The 15,617-nt window shown below is 41.3% G+C and overlaps 1 protein-coding gene and 1 pseudogene across 12 annotated transcripts in view; one reads left to right on the plus strand and one right to left on the minus strand.

Annotated features, from left to right (window-relative positions):
* Nucleotides 1-15,617, plus strand: part of LOC135577129 (guanine nucleotide-binding protein G(q) subunit alpha-like) — a 149,921-nt gene that overhangs the window by 125,600 nt on the left and 8,704 nt on the right. For all 12 annotated transcript variants that reach the window (XM_065044872.1, XM_065044881.1, XM_065044878.1 and 9 more), the window contains one exon: nucleotides 7,569-7,722. In XM_065044872.1, coding sequence (XP_064900944.1) covers nucleotides 7,569-7,722 — 154 coding nt within the window. The remainder of the gene's footprint in view (nucleotides 1-7,568; nucleotides 7,723-15,617) is intronic.
* Nucleotides 3,388-4,499, minus strand: LOC135577128 (cytochrome b-like; annotated as a pseudogene).

Here is a 15,617-nt window from a genome sequence, read left to right on the forward strand (position 1 = left end):
ACCCTGAGTGTTGCTATAACTAAGTCAAGTTTACACTTATTGCTTAATGTTAATTACTCCTGAGTACCCATGGGAGTATGGCTAAGCAAGGCATCTTAGGCTGCAATGAGCATGCCTGATACCAGCTCCTTTTACCTACATCATAGGGATTAAGGGCATTTACACTTGGGTCCAGATACTTGCATGCATATGTTTAGCAAAAACTAATGGTAAGGTTAGGTTTGTCCCTGGGTGAGTGTATAGCCATCTTGGCATCTTTAGTGCCATGCTTTGTTGTAAGCTACAGGGACAGGAATACTGTTGGTTATCTGTTGGTTATCTGTTGGTTATTTGTTGGTTATTTGTTGGTTTGTGCATGGTATAAAATACAGCCTTAGATTGGTTCATGTATGATGTAAGATAAGAAAGAAAAAAATGTTGAATGGTTTATTAATGGTTTGTTAGAGGATTATGTAGGTTATGTGTATGAAGTATATTATTAATCTATTAACATAACTCCAGCGCTAAGAAAGGTGAAAATGATAGAATGAATAAAACATATGATGGAAAATGTTTTGAATGTATAGTTGAAAATTACTAGTGTTATTGAGAAAGTTAGAGGAAAAAAAAAGAAAATGAAACAGTAAAAAACTATGTTCTACAAGCATTCACTAAATTGCACCATTAAAATGACCCATGGACATACCATAACCAAATGGAAAACAAAGTGCATCAGTGCCATGATGATTCCCCATACCCACAAACTGTCTCATTGAGCAGGACCTGAGGGCAAGATTAGGCTGCAACACATAATTTAGGTGCAGGATATAAACCAATTCACCTCAGTGCACTGGAGGGGCAACCTGAAGGCTACAGAAAAAAAAAGGAACCAAAGGCACCAAGGTCAAGGAATGCTGCAATCACAGATTGAAATGGTGGGATATGACCCTGACCAGATGTATCGGTGAAGAGCAAGTTCAAGGGATTTGCCATGTTATGGCCCTGACATAGGAACCAGAGGCGCAAAAGAGCAAGTCGTGCTAGGGTGTAGAGGGAAAGAATGGGTCTGAAGTTAGTCATGATGGATGCCATGTGTGTCGAGTTGCTGACTTCATGTGAGGAGTACGATTAATAAATAACCTGGTCTGACAGCTTTGTATATGGCTGGAGATCACGCACTGTTTGTTCCGCTACCATTCATAGTGTGTATTCAAGCACTTCCATTTTGATTGGATATGATATGTATAGTTTGGCAAATTTATGGGTTTAGTGAGAGGAGAGATGTTGTCTTCTCCTAGGTATCATTACATGTGTAGGTACTCTGGAAGGAAAATGTATTCTGGACATAGGAGTATTGCCCAATTACATGGCTCTGTGTATAGTACATGCAGTATTATGGGGTTCTTTAGGTATTATGAGCATTATTATCTTGGATGAGAGGTATATGCCTGATTACATATGTATATGTACAATACATGCATTATATGTGGTTTCCTAAGGGACTATTAATATGGTAAATAGATTAATGCACAGCAATACATAGGATATAAGTGCGGGGGGTGTATGGAGTGGGGGGTTCCTGCAGTATATCCTAGGTTTTTTATTTTGTTTCTATAGTTGAAGTTTGACAATGGTGTTTTTTCAGGCTGCAGATCTTGGATAAAAGCCAAGCAGGAATTGCTATGACTTATTTTGTACTTTTTTTAGGGTTAGGTTTTATGTTGGGTGGGTTGGGGGTAGCGTCAAATCCTTCTCCTTACTATGGGGGAGTTGGTTTGGTGGTAGCATCTGTTAGTGGTTGCGGGTGGTTGTTAAGTTTGGGGGTATTGTTTGTATCATTAGTCTTGTTCATGGTTTATTGGGGGGGTGGATGTCAATGGTATTTGTGTATTCAGTGTCCTTGGTGGCTGTCCCGTCCCAACAGATGGGATGAGGGATGAGTTAACTCTAAATGCAACATGTGCCCTGACTCAACAGATGAGACCAGGTGTGAGTTAACTCTGGGTTAATTCTGCATGGTTATGTGAAGTGAATGACAGACAATCACCCCTGGGGTCCAATTAAATTGTGAGTTTTACTAGAAGTACTTGTTGGAATATTGGTTACAGCGAATGGTGACTTGGCAAAAGTATAACAGAACTTATTAACACATTGACAGCGAAAGTCCTACTACGAGCGATGTATTGGCAACCATCAGTAGCTATAACATGAAATTTAACCAGAATCCAACAGCAGAGCTTAAAGATGGTGTTATCCTTATATGTTCAAAAAGAGAGAGAGTGATAGAGAGGGAAGGAAAACTAAGGTATAAGAGAGAGAGAAAGAGTAATATATCATGGAAGAAGAGACAAAGAAATAGGGATATAAAAAAAAAGGAGAGAAGGAAAGAGCAGAGAGAAAGGAAGAAAGGAGTGAGGGATCCAGTCTCTTACAGCCCCACAGTGATGATGACAGGACTTGTATGATGATGTATGGCCTCGGTGTTCCACGGCAAGGTTTGCAGTTCAGGAGCACAGCGTCCTCCGATGTCTGGTTCAGAGTCCTGAGGGTGTATTTCCTTCGGTGAGGCCGGTAGGCTGAGGGTCCTCAGGGTGCTGGATTCCCTTGGTGAGGCTGAGCTGGTATTCCCTACCTGTGCTGGTTTTGGTGAGCTTTTTTATAGTTCTCAGAGTAGAGGAAAGTCTGGGGGGGAAAGTGGTGATTGTGAAAGATGGACAAGTCTGGACAAGTCCTCGGCCACGTCGAAGGGTCTCAGCTTTGCCCCTTTGTTTGCCGAGCTGGGCATATCAGAAGATGGGGCTATGTGCCCTCCAGCACATCCTCCACCTTGTGGCTCGTTAGCTCGTCGTTGATACATAGATCGCAGTTCCCCCTGCACTGAATGTGTCATCTCCTGGCTGAACTAGTTTCACCACAATGCTTTCAACCATGATCCTTATCAATACACAACAGTGGCAGATCTGTTTCCGGAGGCTTGGGGGGGATTGACGTGTTGTGGGGTATGGTTTAGGGTTTGTCTTGGTGCTTGTTGTTGGGGGGTTTGTTGAGGGATGAAAGTTTGGGTTAGTAACTGTTGATAGTAGGGGTATATTTTCTCTTCAGTTGGATTTTAGTAGGGTGGCTATGTTTTATTTGTGTGGGGCAGGAATATTTTTGGTGGCAGGATAGGGGTTGTTGTTGACGTTTGTTGTATTAGAAGTTGTACAGGAGTTATCTCGGGGGTAGATTCAGGCAGTGTAGGGGGGTCAGAAAATAGTTTAATATAGAATACCAGCTTTGGGAGCTGGAGGTGGGGGTTTAATTCCTCTTTTTCTGATGTGTTGGAGGCGTTTAGTGGAACTCTAAGAAGGGGTATAGCCTTCATTCTTCATTTTACAAGACCAATGTTTTTATAAACTATTTGAGTGTTTAGTAGTCAAGTACTTTGTTTTCCAGGGCTCCGATAGTGGGCAAGAGGATTAGGAGGATGGTAAAGTAGGTGAGGGAGGCTAGTTGGCCGATGATGATGAATGGATGCTCTACTGGTTGGCTTCCTACTCATGTCAGGATAAAGAGGTTGGTGACTAGGGCTCAGAATAGAAGTTGGGAAAGGGAATGGAAAGTCATTGTGCGTTACTTAGATTTATGAAGGAATAGGATAAGTATGGAGGCAGCTAGGGCTAGTACTCCCACTAGTTTGTTGGGGATGGAGCGTAGAATGGTGTATGCAAATAAAAAGTATCATTCTGGTTTAATGTGGGGAGGTGTGACTAGTGGGTTTGCGGGTGTAAAGTTTTCTGGGTCTCCTAAGAGGTTAGGGGAAAATAGGGTTAAAGTTATTAAAGGGAGGAATATTAATATGAAGCCTAGGATGTGTTTTAGAGAGAAGTAAGGGTGGAATGGGATTTTATCACAGTCTGATGAGATACCTAGGTGGTTGTTTGAGTCTGATTCATGGAGGAATATGAGGTGGATAATGGTGAGGCCTGCAATTATAAAGGGGAAGAGAAAGTGGAGGGCGAAGAATCGTGTTAATGTGGGATTGTCTACTGAAAAGCAGCCTCAGGCCCATTCGATGAGGGTTTGGCCAATATAGGGAACAGCTGAGAATAGGTTAGTAATGACTGTAGCCCCTCACAATTATATTTGTCCTACGAAGGCAGTTGCTACGAGGGTTAGTAGGAGGATGATGCCTGTGTTTCAGGTTTCTTTGTGTAGGTATGAGCCATAATAGAGTCCTCATCCAATGTGTAAGTAAATACAGATAAAAAAGAATGAAGCTCCATTTGCTGAAGGTTACAGATTAATCAGCTGTATTGTATGTTTTGGCATGTGTGGGCAACAGATGAAAAGGCTAGGGTTGTATCTGCAGTGTAGTGTGTGGCTAATAATAAGACGGTTAGGATTTGTGTAGCTAGGTAGATGCCTAGCAGGGATCCAAAGTTTCATCAGGTGGAGATGTTTGAAGGGGTTGGTAGATCAATTAGGGAGTTGTTAATTATTTTTAGTAGGGGGTGATATTTTTGGAAGTTGAGGACCATTGGTTTTGAATCTATGCAGTTATGAATCTATGCAGTGATAGGATGAGGATGGATAGTACAAAGGATTCTAGGTAAGCTTTAATTAGACCAGTATGGAGGTTGATTGAGGTTTTAGTTGTTATAAGTTGAGGTTGGCGAGTCCTCCAGGGCCTATTTTCTTGTATCAGGATAAGTCGATGAGGTGTGAAGCAATTTTTTGTCCAGTATTTAGTAGTTTTACAGAGATGAGTTGGTGGATTAAGGGGTTGAAATATTCTAATGAGGAGAAGTTTAGGGGGCTGCTTTGTTTTGGTTGGGTTGTGTGTTATGTTGGAGAGTTCTAAGGCTAGGATGATGCCTAGGATTGTGATGATGATAGTGATGGTTTTTGTGAGTATTGATATAGTTATTGGAGGGTTTTTTTGGGGGAGGATGTAGGATGTAATGAGTAGTCCTGCTGTGACACTTTCTAGGGTGATTTGGGTGATTGGATTGATAGCTACTAGGTTGTTTTCATTTACTGGGATGATTGAAGGCATGCAGGTGAATCCTGTTTGGACTAGTAGAGTTATGCAGAGACTGTAAGTTGCAGTGAAGGATGTGGCTATGAGGGTTAGAAGTAGCACTCAAGTGTTCAAGTACAAAGTGTTTAGATTTTCGATAATGGGGTCCTTTGAGTAGAATCCTGCCAGGAATGGGGTCCCTATTAGGGCTAAATTACCAGTGGTTAAGCAGTAGGTGGTTGTTGGGAGAATTTTCTGTAGGCTTCCTATGTTTTTAATGTCTTGTTCTCTCTCTGTTAAGGCTATGGATAATTGACCCTTAGCAGAGGAATAACATGGCCTTAAAAAAGGCATGTTGAAATGTGGAGGAAAGCTAGTTGTGGGAGGTTTAGTCTGATTGTGACTATTATTAGTCCTAGTTGGCTTGATGTAGAGATGGCAATGATTTTTTGATGTCATTTTGTGTAAGAGCACATGTTGCAGCAAATAACATAGATAAAGCCCCCAAGCACAGGCATAGAGTAAGGGCAGTTTGGTTGCTGGCTAGTAAGGGGTGAGTGCAGATGAGTAGGAAGATGCCAGCTACTACTATAGTGCTGGAGTGGAGTAGAGCAGAGACTGCGATTGGGCCTTCCATAGCAGCTGGTAGTCAGGGGTGGAGACCGAATTGGGTGGATTTTCCTGTGGCAGCTAGGATGAGGCCTAATAAGGGGAGAGTGAGGGTTTGAGTAGGGGAGAAGGCTTGCTGAATTTCTCAGGTATTTATGGTTGAAGCAAGTCATGCTATGCTTAAGATGGGACCAATATCTCTGATTCAGTTGTAGAATGCAGCTTGGAGAGCAGCTGTGTTGGCTTCTGCTCATCCCTGTCATCAACCAATTAATAAAAATTATATGATTCCAACTCCTTCTCAGCCAATGAACAGTAAAAACATATTGTTGGCAATGGTTAGTGTTAATATAGTGATTAGGAACATTAGGAGGTAGGAGAAGAATTTTGTAATATATGGTTCTGTGCTTATGTATCATGTTGCAAATTGGAGGATGGACCATGTCACGAATAGTGCGATAGGAAAAAATATTAGGGAGTATTGGTCTATTTTAAAACTAAGTGAAATTTTGAAGTTTGTGATGAATTTTCATTCTAAGTGGGAGACAATGCTTTCTGAGCCTGAGTATATGAAGAGTATTATTGGTACCAGACTCATTAGGAATGCGGTTTTGACAGTATGTGTGATGATGGTTGGTGAGTTTTTGGAATTTTTTGATGCTAGTAGGAGTAGCATTGGTGTTAGAATGATTGTTAGTGTGAGGAGAACAGAGGTGTTAAGTAGTAGGGCAGGTTCCATTACTTTTACTTGGATTTAGCACCAAGATGAATGGCTCCTAAGACCAGTGGATTGCTATTATCCTTTAAAAGCAAGGGGGCTGAGGTTTTAGACTCAGATACAGGAATTAGCACTTCTCGTTGGTTGAACCTCCCCTCGGCAGGTAAGAAGGGTTTAACTTCTATTTTAGGATCACAGTCTAATGTTTGGGTTAAACTATACTTGCATGAGAGGATTCCAGAGATGAGTTCAGGTTTTAGGATAAGGAGTAGTATAGGAATGATGTGGAAGGCTATGAGATGTTCTCATGTGGTTGAGTTTTGAATGGATGTGATGTGGGTTGGTAAAGTCCCTCGTTTGGTTATTAGTAGTATAAATAGGGTGTATTAAGCAGTTAATAGGGTTGCAACTCCAGTTAAAAAAAATTTCCGTAGGTAGCTAATCAGGCCTGCCTTAAAGTTTTCCAAATAAAGTAGTAGAGTTAATTTGTTCAATTTGTTCTGACTCTGTTAACTGTATCAGGTCAGCCTAACAGTTCTTCAGAATTGTATCAAAACACAATATAATTTTACAGTGTCAGAAAGCGCTTACAAACAGAACTGTATGCTTCACTTACATTTCCATGATAATGCCAGATGCTTTTCAGGAGCAATTAAGCAAGGTTGAAGTAAAGGCTAACTCAATGACATAAGAAGCAAATTTACCATTTGCAAGATTTTATGACATAAGACTTTAATTTGAGGAACTATTCTCAGGTTATCAATGAGTAAATTCCAATTTTACCTGGAGCTATTTTAAAGGTGATCTCTTTCAAAAAAATAAGGATTACTTGCATTTAAAGTTCAGAAAAGTCATGTAAAATAAAATTCTTAAAACTGGATTATTATGTCTTGTACACTTGTCTCTGCCTTAAACCACATGCATTTCAGTACCCATGAATTTGTTGGCTGATCGTAACTTTGTATAGTCAGTATTTATAATGGTACCTGTTACAGATATTGTGACCTGTGTTTTAAAGAATAATTATGCTTGTGTCATTGAATTTGCAAAAGGAAACTGCCTGCATATTTAATTTACTGCTTACCTATGAATTGTAAGTTAATCAGTTAAATCTTACATTTTGGTAAGAAGGTGGAAAACATAAAATGGATCTGTTTATCAAATAATATTGAATTGCATGGGCTGATTTAAAAAAAAAAAAAAAAAGTAAAAAATATTTTCACAACTGCATAAATTCATCTTTCTTTTGTTTTATTTCAGAATCGAATGGAAGAAAGTAAAGCACTCTTTAGGACAATTATCACATATCCATGGTTCCAGAATTCTTCGGTCATTCTTTTCTTAAATAAAAAAGATCTCTTAGAGGAGAAAATTATGTGCTCCCATTTAGTTGATTATTTCCCTGAGTATGATGGTAAGTATATTGCCACCAGAGCTCATGCCCCATTTATGCTGCAGTAATGACAAAATGTAATAGCTTTGCCCATATTTTGCTTAGAGGTTCTTAGGACAAAGATTATCACCCATTCTTCATTCCAACCATTTTCTTCTTTACGGATTGTACTTAATACACCAAATGGTTAGTTTGCAGTTGAATGACTTGCTGGTCATGTTTTTTTTTTTTAAATTATATGAAAAGGAAAAAATTATTAAAAATATAAATTATTAATACTCCAAATTTTTAAAGTCACTGAAGTCGTGTGGGTTTTTCTAGATTGCTATATTTTCATTTTATACCTCCATTAATTGTGGGTAGGATGGCAGTACCTTTCATGTGAAATTATTGATTCTAGATGAGTAACATCATATTAGCAATGGACCTTATTCTGTCTTTGTTCATAAGTTGGGGTGAGGGGTTTGAACTAAAGTATAAAGATAAAATTACATAAAAATACATTTCTCATTTTTTACACAGTGTTTCACATATTCTTCTTTTTTGATTTTTTTTTTTGTTTGGTTGGTTTGTTTTTGTTGTTGTTTACGTTTGTTGGTTTTTTTTCTTTTGGTTTGTTTTTTTTGTTTAAGGCTGGATATCTGAACAGAAGTGTCATAAATTCTCTGTAGCTGTCAGAGAAACCAGTAGCACTCCTCCCACCCTTTCATTAGATCATTTTTTTTTGTTTCCTTTATTGTAATTTTATGTTACTTATATAAATTTTAATATGCTTGTCCCAGAAAACATTACGTGGAACACACAGCTGTTTCTAAGGAAGCTGTACTTTCAGAAAGTTCTCCTGAGGTGAAAAGTTAGGTATTCTAAGGTAACTGAGTAGAGGCTTTGGTAACAGAGGAAAAAAAAATTCATACAATAACATCTCCTTTGTCTCACTAGAGAGTGAAAAGCAGATTCAAAAGCTACAAAAAAGATTAAATCTCTCATTTTCAAAACTAGAGAGTGATAAAAGGAAGAAGTTAGTTTTTTCCTGTTTGAGAGGAAAGGGTGTGTTCACAGTGATCTGCAGGATCAGACACCGTACTTATGAGTCAGTATAATTTTAGTTTGATAGTACTGTACAGAAGAGAACTGACAGCTGAATAGAAAATATTATTGTCCTTTCAAGTTACAAATGTGACAGGTGCCCTAGATGATATCCCGTGGGTGAGAAGGCTCTATGGCTCCTTCTGTTATCATCACTCAGGTGGAAATACATCTGTGTTAAATGCTTGTCCAGAAAACAAACAAACAAACAAACAAAAAAACCCCACCAAAACACAAAACCAGACAAAATTTGCACAGAATACTTGATGTTCTAAGGGACCTCTGCAGATCATCTGGTCCAAACCCCTGCTCAAACAAGGTCACCTAGTGCAGGTTGCCCAGGACCATGTCCGTATGGCTTTTGAATATCTCCAAGGAGGGAGATTCCATAGCCTCTCTGGGCAACCTGTTCCAGTGTTCAGTCACCCTGACAGTAAAAAAGGGTTTCCTGATGTTCAGACAGAAACTCCTGTGTTTCAGCTTGTTCCCATTACCTCTTGTCCTGTCACTGGGCACCATCGACAAGAGCCTGGCCTTTCTTCTTTATCCCCTCCCTTCAGCTATTTGTACACATTGATGAGATCCCTGCCTGAGCCTTCTCTTCTCTAGGCTAAACAGCCCTAGGTTTCTCAGCCTTTCATCCAGTCCCTTAATCATCTTTGTGGCTCTTTGCTGGATTCTCTTCAGTATGTCCATGTCTCTCTTGTACTGGGGAGCCCAGAGAAGGACATAGGACTCCAGGTGTGGCTTTACCAGTGCTGAGTACAGAAGGATTACCTCCCTCGACATGCTGGTAACTTTCCTCCTTATACAGCCCAGGATACCATTTGCAGTCTTTGCCACAAGAGCATACTGCTGGCAAGAGCATACTGGTGCCCTTCTGACAAGCTGCTTTCCAGCTGGGTGGCCCCCAGCATATACTGGTGCCTGGGCTTGTTCCTCCTCAGGGGCAGGACTTGGCACTTCCCCTTGTTGAACTTCATGAGGTTCCTGTCAGCCCATTTCTCCAGACTGTTGAGGTCCCTCTGAATGGCAGCTGCTCCTCCCAGTTTTCTATTATCAGCAAACTTGCTGATGGTACACTCTGCTCCCTCATACAGGTCGTTAAAAAGATGTTAAACAGGACTGGACCCAGTATTGAACCCCGGGCTGCCCCACTAGTTACTGGCCTCTAACTAGACTTCGTGCCACTGATCACTACCCTCTGATTCCAGCCATTCAGCCAGTTTTCAATCCTCTTCACCGTCTGCTCGTCCAGCGCATACTTCATCAGTTTCTGTATGAGGATCTTATGGGAGACAATGTCAAAAGCCTTACTGACATCTAGTTAGACAATATCCACTGCTCTACCCTCATCTACCAAGCCAGTCATTTAATTGTAGAAGGTTAACAGGTTTTCAATGTCAGCTCAGAGAAACTCTCTTTTTCTTTGACATGGGTAAGGGAAACAAAAGAAGGTTATGGACCAGTAGGGCCATAACCAGCAGACCAGACCTGAAAGTTTTTAAGCATCTGACTCTAATTCTACAGGTCTTGCTGGACTTAACCCCTTAGATAAGGTTATGGTTTGATTTGATTTCTTCTGGTGGAAAGATGGGGTGGGTTACACAATCTGTGGCTTGCTCAGGTCACTGTGCGATCCCCTCTGGTGTTCCAGCACCCTGTTTGGAGATGTCGAAGATGGACAGATTTGGAGAACTCATCAGAATTCAGTATTTTTCATCTGGATCACTTCTCCCATGCAGTTTCCTGTGTTGTAACACAATGGAAACAGTAGCATAGGGATGAGAAATGTTAACCATTATGGCAAATTGGACTGATTAAACTAAGTAGTTTTACTACACAGTATGCCATAACAACATTTGATGAGAGACTGAGGCATGCTCAAGAGTCAGAGTATCACATGAATGTACACTTTCACAACTAATACTAAAATGACTCACAGACTGGAATGAAGTGCTGGAAGAGAGCAAAAAAACAAAAGGGGCCAAGCTTAGGAAAGAAAGAAGAGAAAAATGTCCATTCACAGTAGCACACTCTCCTCCAGAGTCTTCAAAGAAAATAAATTATTATACTCACTAAGCTAATGTAACCAAGCCAAATTGTAGTACTTTTTATATAGGACTTGACGATGATATAGAGAGACCCTTTGAAGACTGATAAATAGGGAACAACGGACAAGAAACCTACTGATTTGTATTATGATTATTTTCCAAGATTACTTAGTTCATAACCACTTAGCACTGTAAATCTTAATATTGGCTTATTCTTTTTTTTTTTTCTGAATTCCAAGATGGCAAACTTTTTTTTTTTTTTTTACCTCAGTTTTCCATACCTGAACTCCAGTCAAAAAAAAAAAAAAAAAAAAGAAAAAGAAAAAAAAATATATATATGACAATCAGCAGACATGCTATTAGGTAAGCAAAATTTGGATGCAGACATTGAATAGTGCAGTAGATTTTGAGAGAGGGACAACCCTACCTATGTCTACCCACTGTAAAAGTGTTTAACACAATTCTAGGAAGCTGATTAAAACAATAAATGGCTTATTTTGAAGAAATCCTTGTCTTTGAAAGTCTAGGAGTCTCCTTTACAAATATTTAAACTTATTAAGAGTAAAAAAAAAATAGTAGTAAAATGTATTGTTGTTACTGTTTCTGTAGAATATGTGCTGAAGCTAAAGGCTAGAATTTGTTTAGAAATTTTAAGAATTTTGAACAGTCCTCTACCTCGGAGAACTTATTATCTGTTTACATGTTCTTCTCTACTTCTCAGCAAGAATTGTATTCTCCTTCCACAGGGCTTTGCAAGCAGTAGATATCAGAAAGCAGATGATTTCTCTTCTGTGCTTCCTGCGCTACCTAATTTTTGCAGTTATCCGAATTAGAAATGTTTGCAATTGCATTTATTGTGTAATTACTGAAAGTTATGAGGGCATGTGCTAAACCCCTAAGCACAGATTTCATAACCACTGAAGGACAGAACTACATAATAGCTGAGCTCTAGTATTTATATTGTCATGTAATAAGACCAGGACTAATGAGGAGATAGGAGGAGAAGGCACAGCAAATATATATGTTCTGTAGAAATCCATATTGCAGAAACATGAGGACAGGGGAATAATGACGTATGAAAATTGCACTGGAACAGAACTGCAGTATAGGAAAACAAGAACTTGTTGTTAATGTTCCTCCATCTGTGCTGCTCTTTTGTCTGCAAACATGAACAAATCCTCACTGTTCTAGACTGGAAGTCATTATTTTGCCATCTTGTGTAAAGCAGAACATGCAGTTTGGTTACATAGCTTTATGAAAGGCAGGTCCTGTTTGACCAACCTGATCTCCTTCTACAACAAGGTGACCCACCTAGTAGAAGAGGGAAAGGCTGTGGATGTTGTGCACTTAGACCAGTAAGACCTTTGACACCGTACCCCACAGCATTCTCCTGGAGAAGCTGCAGCTCATGGCCTGGATGGGTGTACTCTGTGATGGATAAAGAACTGTCTGGAGGGCCAGGCCCAAAGAGTTGTGGGGAATGGAGCCAAATCTGGATGGCAGCCGGTCACAAAGTGCTGTTCCCCAGGGCCCAGTATTGGGGCCAATTCTGTTTAATCTCTTTATCAATGATCTGGATAAAGGAATTTAGTGCACCCTTAGTAAGTTTGCAGATGACACCAAATTAGGTGGGAGTGTTGACCTGCTGGAGTGTAGGAAGGCCATACAGAGGGATCTGGACTGGCTGGATCATTGGGCTGAGGCCAATTGTATGAGGTTCAATAAGGTCAAGTGCTGTGTCCTGCAATTGGATCATAACAACCCCAGGCAACGCTACAGGATCGGGGAAGAGTGGCTGGAAAGCCGCCTGGCAATAAGGTATCTCAGCACTGGTGATGCCACACCTTGAACACTGTGTTCAGTTTTGGGTCCCTCATCATAAGAAGGACACTGAGGTGCTGAAGAGTGTACAGAGGAGGGCGACAAAGCTGGTGAGGGGCCTGGAGCACAAGTCTTATGAGGAGCGGCTGAGGGAGCTGGGGCTGTTTAGCCTGGAGAACAGGAGGCTGAGGGGAAACCTTATCACTCTATACAGCTACCTGAAAGGAGGTTGTAGCATGGAGGGTGTTGGTCTCTTCTCCCGAGTAGCAAGTGATAGGACAACAGGAAATGGCCTCAAGTTACGCCAGGGGAGGTTTAGATTGGATATTAGGAAAAAATTCTTCATGGAAAGGGCTGTCGGGCATTGGAACAGGCTGCCCAGGGAAGTGCTGGAGTCACCATCCCTGGAGGTGTTTAAAACGTGTTTAGTTGAGGTTCTTAGCGACATGGTTTAGTGCTAGAGTTAGGTTAGGTTATGGTTGGACTCAATGATCCTGAGGGTCTCTTTCAACTGAAATGATTCTATGACAGACTTTGTCTTCTTCTGAGAATTACAAACTAAATTTGGATTTAATAGGATTGTTATATATAATTTAGATAATTGATTTGTTAGAACATTAACTTTTTGCAATTGAGCAGCTTCAACTAGCAAGCACGAATATTTTATTATCACTTAAGTAAATGAATTTGTATTGGAGACAGTGTCAGATCATTTTAGGATGGAACTTGATTTTGCTACATTTTAAAAGAACATACTTAGTTATAGTTTAAATATAGTAGATATAGACTGAAAATGGGCCATTTCTATTATTTTTTTAAATATTAGTATAAAGCAACTATTTCTTCTGTTCATTTTGCGTGGATATAGATCATTGAATTCATCACTCCATTTTAAACATCTTATGGAAGAAAGAGGATAGTCACAGAATCACAGAATCGACTGGGTTGGAAAAGACCTCAGAGATCATCAAGTCCAACCCTTGGTCCAACTCTAGTCCGTTTACTAGATCATGGCACTAAGTGCCATGTCCAATCTCAGTTTAAAAACCTCCAGGGATGGCGAGTCCACTACCTCCCTGGGCAGGCCATTCCAATGCCTGACCACTCTCTCTGTAAAGAATTTCTTTCTAATATCCAGCCTAAATTTCCCCTGGCAGAGTTTAGGCCCATGCCCCCTTGTCCTGTTGCTAACTGCCTGGGAGAAGAGACCAATCCCCACCTGGCTATAACTTCTCTTCAGGTAGTTATAGAGAGTGATGAGGTCACCTCTAAACCTCCTCTTCTCTAGACTAAACAACCCCAGCTTCCTCAGCCTCTCCCCATAGGTCTTATGTTCAAGTCCCTTCACCAGTCACGTTGCTCTTCTCTGGACCCGCTCCAGCACTTCAATGTCTTTCCTGAACTGAGGGGCCCAGAACTGAACACAATACTCCAGGTGTGGCCTCACCAATGCAGAGTACAGGGGAAGGATCACTTCCCTTGTCCTGCTGACCACGCTATTTTTGATACAGGACAGGATACCGTTGGCCTTCTTGGCCACCTGGGCACACTGCTGGCTCATGTTGAGCTTCCTGTCAATTAGTACCCCCAGGTCCCTTTCTGTCTGACTGCTCTCCAGCCACTCTGCGCCCAGCCTGGAGCGCTGCAGGGGGTTGTTGTGACCAAAGTGCAGCACCCGGCATTTGGCCTTATTGAACTTCATCCCATTGGAATCAGCCCATTTTTCCAGTCTATCCAGATCCCTCTGCAGAGCCCTCCTGCCTTCCAGCAGGTCAACACTCCCTCCCAACTTGGTGTCATCAGCAAATTTGCTGATGATGGTCTCAATCCCCTCATCTAAATCATCAATAAAGATGTTAAACAGGACTGGACCCAACACTGACCCCTGGGGAACACCACTAGTGACTGGCCGCCAGCTGGATGCAGCCCCATTCACCAGCACTCTCTGGGCCCGGCCCTCCAGCCAGTTCTTAACCCAGCGTAGAGTACACTTGTCCAAGCCATGGGCTACCAGCTTTTGCAGGAGTATATTATGGGAGACAGTGTCAAAGGCCTTGCTGAAGTCCAGATAGACCACATCCACGGCTTTCCCCTCATCCACCAGCTGGGTCACCTGATCATAAAAGGAGATCAGGTTGGTCAGACAGGACCTGCCCTTCCTAAACCCATGCTGGCTGGGTCTGATCCCTTGTCCATCCTGAAGGTGCTGTGTGATTCCATTCAGGATGATCTGCTCCATAACCCTGCCAGGCACCGAGGTCAGGCTGACAGGCCTGTAGTTGCCAGGGTCAGCTCTGCATCCCTTTTTGTGGACTGGGGTAACATTGGCCAATTTCCAATCATATGGGACCTCCCCAGTGAGCCAGGACTGTTGGAAGATGATGGAGAGCGGCTTGGCAAGTTCTTCTGCTAGCTCCCTCATCACCCTAGGATGGATCCCATCTGGTCCCATAGACTTGTGAGGATCCAGATGGCTCAGTAAATCACCAACTATTTCCTCCTGGAATACAAGGGGCCTATTTGGCTTCCTATCTCTGTCAACCACCTCCAGAGATGAGTTGTCCTGAGGGCCACCTGTCTTACTGGTAAAAACTGAGGCAAAGTAGGTATTAAGTACCTCAGCTTTCTCCTCATCTTTGTTAACTATATTTCCTTCAGAGTCCAACAGAGAATGGAGGTTTTCCTTGCCCCTCCTTTTGTTATTAACATATTTGAAGAAGGACTTTTTATTATCCCTGACAGAATTGGCCAAGTTAACTTCAAATTGCACTTTTGATTCCCTGATTTTTTTTTCTGCATGATCTAGCTATTTCCATAAATTCTTCATAAGTAGCCAGCCCTTTTTTCCACAGTCGGTAAAGTCTCTTTTTATTTCTGATTTCATTCAGAATCTCCCTGTTTAGCCAAGCCGGTTGTCTTCCCCGCTGGCTAGCCTTTCGGCACACTGGTATAGCC

This window comes from Columba livia, chromosome W, assembly GCF_036013475.1.
Source record: "Columba livia isolate bColLiv1 breed racing homer chromosome W, bColLiv1.pat.W.v2, whole genome shotgun sequence".
In the NCBI taxonomy this organism is placed as follows: Eukaryota; Metazoa; Chordata; class Aves; order Columbiformes; family Columbidae; genus Columba; species Columba livia.